The following is a 13,008-nucleotide window of genomic DNA, read 5'->3' on the forward strand; positions in this document are numbered from 1 at the left end:
AAAAGGGGGCTATAGTAAAGGCCTAGCAGAGTATCTCAAGGAAGTAAACACAGCATTTGGTGATGACTTTGGGTTCAAGACTTCAGGCAGTCATTGACGGCAAAGGATTTTCATCAACTATTAAAAACAATCTTTTATTTAAAATGAAAATTGGAGACTGTTAAAACAGCGGTAACTACTAAACAGTTAATCCAATACTTTTGTCTGTACTTTAATCACATCGTGATGTGCCTCTTTCCAAAAACCTACAGGCATAACTATAATGTCTAGCAACTTTGGTGGATCCTTAGCTTTTTCTCAAAGTGCAGACTAATAACTGTTTTATTTAGCTTGCAGCTACGTTATTATCAGTGCAAGCTAGATTAACAAACCTCAGTATATTTACAGCAGTACATTAATATTAGAAATAGCAGTAAGCAAAGCTGATTAGATACTATTAAATACAAAAATTGAGCAAACATTTTCCAACTTGTTAGTCTCCCTCTCTTTTCTCTTGTCTTTCTTCGACTCTCTCCCGTTTGCTAACACCAACCAGAGATAATCACCCTAAAGCTACAACCTCTATTAAATCTGTAACACTATTTCACAGTTGTAGAGCAATACATGCCATAATGCATACAAACGATTCCAAGGCTAAATTATTCTTCACCAGCCCCGTTAGGAAGATTACGGCTTAAACAGGCACACACTTGGATATTCAATATGTACACAATTACTGCACCGACAAATGAATCACACAGTGTTAAACAATGTGGCCAAGCTATTACCTATGATATATTTAATTCAAACAAAATATTTAGTAGTTAAGAGACATTGTGTGAAATCTTAAAAAAAAAATGTAAAGGGTAGGAATTCGTTTGGTAATTGGTTACTGTCCCTAACAATTCAAAATCTCCCTTTTCCCCCCCAACTATCAACACTAAAGCTGTTAAGGGTGATTGTATCTAATGTTCAAACATTTCATTTAGAGTAAATGTTCAGAAGTGTTCAGACCCAAAAATAAAATGTGAGGGATTTAAGTGAATTTTACATGATAGAAATGATGAAACTGAGAAAAGCAATATGATATGTGAAATCTCAACACATATCATGTTGTGTTATCTTTTCTGTCAGAAAACAAACCTCATAAGAACCGAGAACATTACTCACACGACGCTACTGTATAGTACAGTAAAACCACACTATATACACTTGCCGCTTTATTAGGCACGCATGTTCAACTGCTCCTTAATGCAAATATCTAATCAGCCAATCACATGGTAGTAACTCAACACATTTAGGAATGAAGACATGGTAAAGAGGACCTGCTGAGGTTCAAACTGAGCATCAGAACAGGGAATAAAGGTGTTTAAGTTACTTTACATGTGGCACGGTTGCTGGTGATATACGTGCTGGTTTGAGTATTTCGGACACTGCGGTTGGTTGGGATTTTCTCACAGAACCACCTCAAAGCTTTACAAACTATTGTCCAAAAAAGACATAGAAATCCTATTCAAATATTAAAAAACTCATGTGTTTCTATTTGTTTCAACTCTTCTTAGAATGTGTGGTTTATATTTGTTTTTGGAAGGACAGCTTCAGTGCTGCTACTGACAGTGTGTGACTTATCGGGCTCTTTCATACATATCTGAAAAAAGGTCTGAAGTGATTTGATTGAAAACACTAATGCAGTGAAGCTGATAAATCTGTAGTTCTGACTGACAAAAGTACAAACTGTCTCTGATGAGTTCTGAGATTTAAATAGGGACTGCGAGAGCTGCAGCAAAGCGATCGAGAAAAGCTGCAACAAGGTGCCTCACAGAAAAAGAAATGCAGATGTCAACATCTGGATTCCACCAGCTGCTTGAATGAAACCACAATGAAAATGTGTAAATAAAACTGAAAACTAGTCATACACAATAATAATGCTCAAAATTGTGCTTTTAACTTCTGATGTGATGAAACTTCTAGTGTTTACTCGCCTGACAAATCCAAGCTTGAATTTCAATGTCGAGTTATCTACTTATCTTTTCATTTTATCAACCAGTCTCTTTTTCTCAGACCAAAGACCAACACCCTGGAGTCCCCTATTCTCTGTTGACACTGAGCCTGGTGTTTTGTGCATTTAATGAAGTTGGCAGCAGAGGACCAGTGAGGCGTAGTTTTCTCAAACTAAAGGCTCTGTACTCGTCTTCTTGCTCTTGCGTGTGGTCTCACACTTTATTTTTTTCTTTGTCTGATTAGTAATATTCACTGTTTTTGGACTCCCAAGTTTTTCAATTTTCTCTAGCCTAATTTATTTGCTTCTTTAATCAGCAGAACAGCCTTCACCTATGCTAATATAATTGGGAAAACTGTTTTTCCTGTGGTCAATCAACCTTTCAACATAATGAACTTGTATTAGGTAACAATTTTCTACAGTACACAAAAGTGATTTTTGCTGAAAATGGGTCTCTTTAGTACTGTGTAGATGTTCCACTAAAATCTTTTTTTTTTTATAAATAAGAGCACACTTGTTTGACTGATGATTGATAGCATTTATGATTTTATGATTAAATGTATTCTCAGATTAAAACTAATTTTTATCTTTAAACAAAAAACAACAACAAAAATAAAAAGAACATTAGTGACGTTTCACTAGCAAAAGATATAAGTGTTAATTGAAAGCCCTACATGAAATTAACACTTCCAGGCTGATTACCAAAAGCACCAGGAAAATAAAAGGATAGGTAGCTTTGTGTGATGCATTAAGCCATTAACAGATAGAGATGCCAGCTGGGTTTATGGAAAGCATTGCTCTCCTCTGTGTTTGGTTCTGCTATGCTAATCTCTGTTCACGTCAGTTAGGATTACTATAATCAGGTCTCACATTTTAAAACTTTGTGAAAAACCAGACATAGCAAACATTCTCCTCCAAGCAGTAATCTAAAGGCTGGAGATACGAGAGCAATTTAACAATACAGATCAACTTGTCTATCCATAATTTACCTATATTTGCAAATGCATCTGCTTTGATCTACTGACTAAAGCAAGGAATAAATTAATCCATTGAAATGTGTGGTCCCTCAACACATAATCTGCTCTGTACTACACAAAAATTCATGATGCTAGCTATACCAGCCTAAGCAGACTCTAGGAATGTGTGTTTGTTTACATCTCTTTGGTCTAAATGGCACAGATGTTGAACCAGGGTCCACTAATGAGCCATAAAGCCCTTAAACAATTTGAGCTGGAGACAAAAACACACCGAAGAGAAGAGAAGAGAAGAGAAGAGAAGAGAAGAGAAGAGAAGAGAAGAGAAGAGAAGAGATGAGATGAGATGAGATATCCACATAACAGGAAACACAATTAATTATAAACTCTAAAAAAATACTGACAAAGTCATCATAATCCAGCCTCTAAACACAAGATTTTCATAAACCTTAATATAGCTTGCATCAACCCACTTCACTTTTGAAAGTTTAATGAAACGCACCTCTTCCTTAACTGTCGGTTTAATGTGATGCTTTGGAGACAGTCAAACAAAGGTAACGAAATCGACCAGCAAGCAACTTCAAACCTTAATAATTAACACATTTCACCTCAAAACCAAGATCTTGTTATCACTTCCAAGTTGCCAGGCAACTAGTAAAGACACCAAGAAGTTACTGTGACCAGATTGAAATAGCACATATAGAAAAACACAATGGCAGTTTGAACCGTTCATTAGTTCAAATAAGATGAGGCTTCAACTATGACCCAGTTGGCACAGAATATTTTAATGAGGGCACACCACATGCTATTCCAATCAGCGTCTTTTAAAGGTCAAGATTTTCCAACAGTGTTTGCCTAACATATGCTAAAAGGTGGTAATCATACTGAAGTGGTCGCCCATCACATCTTGAGTTTAGACCATTTTTAAAATCTCCTTGTGAAGCATTAAGCAAGAAAGAAAAGAATACTTTACCGTTGGGGCTTTCTTCATCGATGGCAACTATGGTAGCAGGAGGACCCGAGCGGGAAAGTTTGCATTCTGGATAGAAAAACAGAGAAAAAAGAAACATGTAAAGGTACCATTAATACGCTACTGAATGTTGAGCTTCATTATTCAATTTCATTTTAAATGGTCCTCTAAGCACTATGTAGTACTTAGAGGACAGATATTTTTTCTTTTCTTTTTACAGGGTTGCAGTACCATGTGTAAGAAAAGGTCTAAGGGCAACTCCACAGAGATTGAAAAGGAAAGCTTGGCAGACATAATCTGTTGCTTATGACCTCATTTTTCTTTTTACAGAGAGAGGAAATGGTTCTGTAGGCCAGTCGAATTATATCGCGGGAATGAAAGGCGTATAAATAAGGTGAGGTGGAGTAAGGAAGGCAAGAACTGACAGTACAGAGACTGACAGACGTAGACCACTATAACCATCTCTGTAAGGTTGGCAGGGGTTAATAAACTAGCACAGTGACTGAACACACAGTTAACAAAGAAAGAAAAAGGAGGAATGTTCTCACCCTCATATTGCCAGTCTGCATCAAGAGCCAGCCCCACCACACCAGGAAGGAGAGAGAGGGGAAAAGAAAGGTAGCAGTGAACAGAGGAGAAGAAGAAAGAGAAATTAGGAGAAAATTTTCACTTAAGATCAGAATTAACTATCAGAACAAAGACAAAAGGTAAAGACAAGGGAGTCAAACATGAAATGCAGTAAGCAGGTTCAAAGATTTGAAGATGATAGCCAATTTCTGCCAATCTTTCTGAGCTTTTCCAACATCTCTCAGAGCCATCACCCACAATTTACTGTATTACTACGAGAAGAAATTATTTCAAAACTGGCCAGAAGCTAAAAACTGTCTCATTCGGAGGGAAAAATGCACCGACATTCAAACATTCTCTTTCATCTATTTCCCTGTTCTTGTGAGATACAGTGAAGAAAAAAAAAAAGAACACCCACATTCACCTGACAAGCCGATATTACTGTACAGCTCTCGAGGATGGTTGGGAAAGTCCCAGAGGAAGGGTGGAAGATGGATATCTGCTCACCTAGAAAATAGACTTCATGGAACAATGATCACACTTTCTCTCTCTCTCGTACCCTCTTGCTCTGCCTCTCCACGATAAAGCATTACAACTGTGTGACATCAGAGATTATATCAGAAGTCGGTGATGTGGTGTGTTGTATTTTCATGTAGAATGAAGCTCCCAAATGGGAACTATTTGTCTGTTAAGACAAATAGTTCATATTAGCGTATCTTTCTGCTAAAAATACCAGATTTCCAGTTTGTCATGAATGTTTTCTTTGTCCATACTGTAAAAATCCAACCACGTCACTCACTCAATAAAAAGTCTATTGAAATCTATGAAATAATTCTACAATAGCTAATGTAAAAGCAGAAATGTGAAAAAATAAAATCGAGGCCTACTCAAACTGTCTTACTCTATATTTCCTCAAAAACGGAATCTGGTCATGGTACAGGTGATAATCTCAAAGTCTTAATAGCTTTAGGAAACACAAACATATTAAACTTTAATAAATGAATGCAAAAACACAACAACACAGATGCTCTCAGACAGCCACACTGCATGGCACAATTAAGCAATTAAAATTCAATCATGTTCCGTGTCAGCAGACTACCTACAGCAGGGTATTAAGGTAAACTAAAAATTGAAATGCTGAAATTAAATAAATTTAGCGCGGTAAACCTAATATTCTAACTTTATTTCCTTTCTAAAGTAATTGAAACTGAATACATTGGATTAACTTGTACTATTATATTGGAGCAGCACTAATGCAAAGCACACACAGTGTGCCGCCACTTACATTTTAATTAAAAAGTAAGTAGCAAATGTTCAGTTTAGATGATGTTACAATAATGTGTTTAACTCATTTTTATATTAAGCTGACTAAATCCTGTGGAAGAGGTGAAGGAAAAACGTCGCAAACTGAGATGACTTTGAAATGAAAAGATGAATATAAAATGAAAGAATATTTAAACATCTAAATACTCACTTTTCTTTCCCAATCTCTTTCATGTGTGCTTTAAATAAGCTGGCATAGTAAATAACTGTTGCTCTTTTTTCTTTGCATTGCTAATGGCAGATTAAAGACAAAGGTGAAATGTTAGCATCACCAGCTGTCTCTGGTATTTCCAGAGAGCCCCAGAAGTTAACCAGTAAATAATTATGCACAACCTCACAAACATTCAGAAAAAGAAAGAGAACATGCTAGCTGAAACAGAGCAGAAACACAAGTTTCAGTATTCACAATTAAATTTATTACTATTTGCAGTTACAATGAAATGATTGCTAATCACTAGCATTGGAGTGCTAATCTCAAGTTAGCCTAGCTAGCTTAGTACCAGTAGATGGTTAGTGTTGTCGTAGTACTGACTCCCAAGCTGTCTCATCCAACTACCACTACCATCTATATGTTCTTCAATATAGAAAGCAGTACACCCTACGCTGACTGGTAGGTTGAGTAAATGGCTCATATTTTGTGGTGTGTGGCTAACTCAACATAAATTTACACCATTTTTTGAGGCTGCTAATGGTCTTCAGATGTACTGTTGCGGCATTCCATTTGTCTCAGGAGGAGGATGTCGGCGCTGGAAGTTACATCACTCCAGAGTTTAGTATATTGCAATAGTAAAGTTTCGAAAAAAGCTTTATTTATTGATTTTTGCTCCTTAGGAAGGTAAAGCCATTTATACATCACTAGCAATACAGCACAATGCTTGTGTTTTTTTGCACTTAAAGAAGCGGTCAAAGCATATGTAAATGCTCACTGCTCAACTCAGTGAAAAACAAAAATTACTGCATGACGCCACAGAAAACATGGATTTCAGAGCACAGTGTGTAAAGTGAAACAGCCTTATCAAATACCAGAGCCAGCTTGTCATTGGCCAAATCAGTAGGTTGCTTCTGCAAGATATAGGTTCCTCTGACTTAGTGGTTTGTAACTGTCATGCACACACTTAAACTCTGTGAGATACATAAATCACTCTTTTTCCTGAGCCAAAATTACTACATTAAATTTGTGGACTTTCAATTCATCAACTTCAAAGAAAATGGTATAAAAGCGGTATGAAACTCAATCTTAAGATACAATGAAGTTGTTCTGGGTTCATGTGTTAGTTAAATTTAAATTTATCATCTCTCTATATCATATTGATAAAACACAATTGCTGCTTTAATTTCCAATTTTTTTCAAAATTTCATGGGAAATGAAAAAAATCTTCCTTTACTGCACACAAGTAATAGTGTATAATATTACTTTTATGGGTTAGATAGCTAGATATTTAAAGCAAAAGACTTTGGCACAGAAGAATAATCTTCTGTAACCCAAATATTTATTATGCCTACATCATCCACAGTCCTGTTCATTTCTTGAAAAATACACATAGTTCCCTGGATGTCAAGCTGTGTCATGGCTTCCAGGCAGGCTTTGAATGTTTTATTAGTTAACTCAGAAAATATTTTCTCCCTCAAACCAAATGATGTGTCTAGACATATTCATAAGCTGCATGTGTTTTAATTGCAAGTCTCTTGTGCAGCAATGGCCAGCATAATTATCTGGACACTCAAAGAGTAAGTGATCTAGTCCAATACAACTGCTCTTACACATAATTTAGAGTTTCACGAAGTTTAAGCATTTTCCGATTTTGCCGTTGTTGTCGAGAAGGCGACGGGCCACGAGGTCCATGCCTTTTACCCCTCTGAAGCTTTTTTCTAAGGGTGGATTTCAGGTTAGCAACCGAGAAAGAGGATTGAGCCATGGAACAATAGTCACTAGTTACATCACACTCTCCCAGCTGGTGCATGAGGGTGTGCATGTGTGTGTGCGAACAGCAGATGACAGATGTGTATCCCCTGCCTCACTGCCTTTTTATCCTTCAGTGTAAGCTGATGCCCCTCATATATTACTAACCAGCCATTTGTTCTCCACGGGGCACCTCAGTTTCTCAGTCTCTCTCTACCCACCGTCTCTCCTCTTCCCTGTCTCCTCTAATTTGCCTCCTCCTTTCTACCTGTCAGCCTGATTTCCCCCTCAAATAATAAAAATTAAACACTATGAAACAGTAAACAGCCTGGGTTGTAAGTTAAAGTGGCAGATGAACATGATGAGATTTCCCCAGATGAAATGAGTTAAATCTTTTAAGGTCGTGCTAATTTAAAGTTTCTCTCAAGTGCAGTGAATTCTTCCAAAATAAATATTGATTAAAGCAAATTCTTCCAAGTGTTTGCACAAAGATGGAATGAATTTTGTTGCCACTCTGTTACCAGTTTCCAAATTAAATAATGCATTAAAGCAATCCTCTGTTTCGCTGGTGAAGAGTCACATTCACAGAAATTCAAATTCTCTGCTCTTTATTTCCAAAGGTCACATGCATATTTTCACACCCATTAAAGTGGCTCACGAGACAGTTAGTGCTCTCAAGCATACAGGCGCTCATATCATATCCTGCAAGTATCTACTCATGTTCACCTTCAAAACTTTACCTGTGTATTTTTATTCTCTCATTGATATGTACTTGTCTTCCTCTAAGCACTCACAGAATCTTCTTTAAGGATACACTTTTGCTCTCATCTTTCAAAGTTTCTTGTAAAGAAATATATAATGACTGGAATGACTTTGTGCACGAGCAAGTGAATAAATCCATCTAATGCCAGCTTCCTGTCAAGCTGATGAAAAGCTCCACTGAGAACTGTGCAAGGGGAATTGGGGTGAAGCATTCAAGGTGCGGAGCTCATAAAAAAGACTTAAAACTTTAAAATTCAGACAATATCACAGGTAGTCACAGAAAAGAAAGAGAGAAAAGTTTAAATCCTTTCAGTTTTATCATCATCAAGCACGTCTTTATTTAAACTCGGGGCATTTCAATCAATAACTCCTTTATTTACTATTCAAATGCAGTCCATCTAAATTTGGCAGGCACAATAAGCAGGTACAGGTTGCCAAGAGTGGCAGAGAAAAAAAGTCCCCATTAAGAACAAAGTTGACTAAGAAAAAACTGAGAGAGAAGTGACTTTGACTGTTAACGACCAAAGCAGTGATCTGCAGTCAAACCAGGCTTGAGCTTGCAGAAAATGACTGTCATTGTTTTCAGTACATACAGACCCACAACCCAGCAACTGTCTCCATGGTACAAACATATGCATGTTGCTTAGGACATGTTTTCCACAACTCCATGTGGACACTGACACCACTTTACACAGTTTAGACAATCTAACCCTTATGTCGGTCTGCCTCCACACACACTCACGTATCCTAGAGTTACCATAAAATATACATGCTGAGGCCGTGACTCAGTGGGACACCTGGACAAGCCTAAATGTGGGATGCTCACTGTGTGTGTCTATCTGGTTGGATACAGAATGAGTTACTCCACACTGAGAAGACAGAGTGCATTAATGTATTGATCTTGTATTATTGTCACTCAAGTAAAAGAATAATTTGACATTCCTTAATAATAAACATAGCATTTTAATTATTGAGTTTTAGAGCCAAGCTTTGGATAACGCCACGTTTCTCCATTTCCAGTCAACCTTTATATCCATCTAGATATATGTGTGGCATAGCAGAGAAGCATAGATCTGTTGGGAAAAAATTAAGTTAGGGGAAGCCTAGATGACCTGAAAGACACTAAATGTAAGAAATTAAGAGTTTTGATGGGACAATCAGCTACGTCAGTGAGTTTGTAGGCCACACATGATACAAACGGACTTTGTCTTAAACCACTGTGTGTCATGAAGTTTTGCAGACCTGAATGCAGGGGACTAAACTAAAACGCATTACCATAAGCTCACATAAAAAAAAGACCAAAAAAATTTCACAAAGGCCAAGAAATCCAAATAGCAGCTATCTCTGGGTACACAAGAGACACACAGCAATGTGGACAACACAGCAAAGAATAAGGAGAGACTCAGACAGTATATACACAAGATAACAAAGGGAGAGGTAACAGATGAGGAATACAGCTGAAACCAATCAGGCACAAGGAGACAAAGCAAAAAAGGACAAGTCAAGTAAAAGTACATACAAAGCACCAGAGACGTGTGGGTGTCAAAATAAAGCAGGAAGCAAATAAACAGGGAAACACCTAACACAGAAGCAAACACTTTCCTTGAGCATTTGCAAAGGTAAAATAAAATGAAGGGTCCCCTTGCACCACCACCTTTGGACCTTCATAGTTAGTCGCCATGGGTCGAATAAGATCTAGCTTTGAAATTTATTTATGAACCTGTTCTCTGATTTCAGCTAATCCCCATGTTTAGCCACACACGTGTGTTAAGACAGCTATTAATATTAGCTTCTGAATATATAATTCGATAACAAATTAATAGTGTGTCTGCAGGAGTTTAATTCATGGCAAGAAGTCTGATGGTGTGGACTAACGTGACAGATTGCTGAGCCAAGGTTGCTTTCTTCCCAAATGACAGTGAAGAACACCACAGACATCCCTGATCTTTCAGAGCCATCACCTTGGCCTGCATCCATTTAAATAATTGATTCATTTCATCAGATGATGTTTCAGATTGGCTCTGTGAGTGATGTATAGTTAGCTATCTTACAGTGTACTTGTTATTTATGTATGTTAATATAAAAAACAAATCTTCACATTTTGGCATACACATATAATCAATTTTTTGCAGATGAGAACATCAATCCTTATGCATATCTGTAAAGTGAAAATAAGCTATAGTGAGCTAGCTTAACATAGCTACACACTGGAAACAAGGTATAATGGCTAATGTAGCTCTATATAAAGGTTACAGGTTAACCAGTCCAGCACCTAGGCCAATCCTGATTGCAATGACAATTTTAGTCAATTATTGTAGTAAATATATGTTGACTTAATAACCAGTAATATACCAGATTGATGGCAAAAACCAATTACATTTAGGGGTAGCACTGAGGAAGCAAAGTTTTCGATTTCTGGCAAATTGTTTTCTATCTGAATCTGCAATAGTTTCTAAAGCTTTTTAATCATTTTTTACCAGGCCATATTGAGAAAAAGCGGTGCTCATTTGAGCACGTTGTACTTGACTGCATTCTGCTTGTTACCATCTGTTATATATTTGCATGGCTTCTTTGCCTGAAGTATACACAGTGAAAGGGAAAACCCAATGATGGTGAACTACAAAATATGCTGGAGTAATATGTGAACATACTGTGGCAATAAAGGCAAAGAAGCGTAATCTCAACAGACGCCTGGGTTGATCGGATATCTGAAAAAAAATATTGCTCTCTCAAAGGAGAGAAGAATTTGAAACTGCTTGATTGATGGCTACATAAGTTGAATCTGGCATACCAAAAATAGAAAGAAAACATTTTATAATAATACTGTCTCGTCTCATGAAAAAGACTGAAGTGTAAAGGCTAATTTAACAAGAGAGGAGATTGAATAGCTTCATGTGGTGTGGAACTGTAAAATATATATATACTACACCCAGCTCGCCCCTGCGGGCGGTTTATTCTTCAAGCTTGGGTCCTCTACCAGAGGCCTGGGAGCTTGAGGGTCCTGCGCAGTATCTTAGCTGTTCCCAGGACGGCGCTCTTCTGGACAGAGATCTCTGATGTTGTTCCTGGGATCTGCTGGAGCCACTCGCCTAGCTTGGGAGTCACCGCACCTAGTGCTCCGATTACCACGGGGACCACCGTTACCTTCACCCTCCACATCCTCTCGAGCTCTTCTCTGAGCCCTTGGTATTTCTCCAGCTTCTCGTGTTCCTTCTTTCTGATGTTGCTGTCATTCGGAACCCCTACGTCTATTACTACGGCCGTCTTCTTCTGTTTGTCTACCACCACTATGTCCGGTTGGTTAGCCACCACCATTTTGTCCGTCTGTATCTGGAAGTCCTACAGGATCTTAGCTCGGTCATTCTCCACCACCCTTGAGGGCGTCTCCCATTTTGACCTTGGAACTTCCAGGCCATACTCGGCACAGATGTTTCTGTATACTATGCCGGCCACTTGGTTATGGCGCTCCATGTATGCTGCCATATATATATATATATATATATATATATATATATATATATGTACCCGAAAAATCTTCCAGAATATCTTTTTTGAGATACTTCAGAAAGATCTGCGTTGACTATCTCTATTAAATTTTTACTAAATAGAATAGCAGTGACCTTATAATATGTGTATAACATAACCACAGTATGTGTGGGTCTTTAGCCATGGTGTTCTAGACAGCTTGCAAGTTAAATTAGACATTCTTCTTGATGCAACTTACTTAATCTGCACAAAAGGCCTTTCAAGACCATTTAAAAGCACAGTGTTAAAATAAATGAAAATAGTAGAATAAGAAGCCCAGCTAATATGCTTGCCCATTTATTCTATCAAATGCTGTGTCAGGGCTGCAGCACAGCACAAAGCATATATCAAATTGTTTTGCTACAGGACTGCCTGGCTGGCTGACAGGTTTGACTCCTAAAAATATACTACGGAATCTTTCAAACACAAAAATTGAGAGACATGGTTGTAAACGGCTGAAATACATGAGCGGGCAGAGTGGAGAAAGGCTGTTTTTTCTTTTAAAAGTTCTCCTGTGTCATGTTCTTTTTAAGCTTCCATCAGCAGGTACACCCATCTACAGTCCCTGGGGTCCGATTTCTCTCTGTCTTTACTCCTCTACCCAACCAGCCGGCCATTCATCCATCACCCGTCCTATCCATCCATCCTTTCTACCCGATCCATTCATCCATTGAGGACAGAGCAGGAACAGAGGGGACAAAATTGGTGAGGAGACTATTTCAGGGGAATAGAGAAGAGAAACGAAGGGGAGAATTGGTGGAGGAGGGTAGGCTGAAAGGGGAGAGAAAGGGGGCAGTTGTGATGAGCGGATTGATGGGGAGTAGTGATGAGAGGAAAGGGGAAAAAGGAGACGAGAGGAGTAAAAAGAGGGGATTGTCGAAGAAAGACACTGCGACCTTGTGTTAGATTGATGCATCTCTGGAGAAAACGGATTGTCGACCCACTTGAATTCAAAAAACGAAAAAAAAAATATATACACACAAAGACACGCATACGCACACACAGACTC

At 38.0% G+C, this 13,008-nt stretch overlaps 1 protein-coding gene across 1 annotated transcript in view; it reads right to left on the minus strand.

Annotated features, from left to right (window-relative positions):
* Positions 1–13,008, minus strand: part of LOC134633885 (protocadherin-15-like) — a 230,463-nt gene that overhangs the window by 178,351 nt on the left and 39,104 nt on the right. Inside the window, exons 3-4 of the mRNA XM_063483036.1 lie at positions 4,471–4,485; positions 3,926–3,991 (exon numbers count right to left, since the gene is read on the minus strand). Of these exons, the coding sequence (XP_063339106.1) occupies positions 3,926–3,991; positions 4,471–4,485 (81 nt within the window). The remainder of the gene's footprint in view (positions 1–3,925; positions 3,992–4,470; positions 4,486–13,008) is intronic.

Source organism: Pelmatolapia mariae, linkage group LG8 (assembly GCF_036321145.2).
Source record: "Pelmatolapia mariae isolate MD_Pm_ZW linkage group LG8, Pm_UMD_F_2, whole genome shotgun sequence".
Taxonomy (NCBI): domain Eukaryota; kingdom Metazoa; phylum Chordata; class Actinopteri; order Cichliformes; family Cichlidae; genus Pelmatolapia; species Pelmatolapia mariae.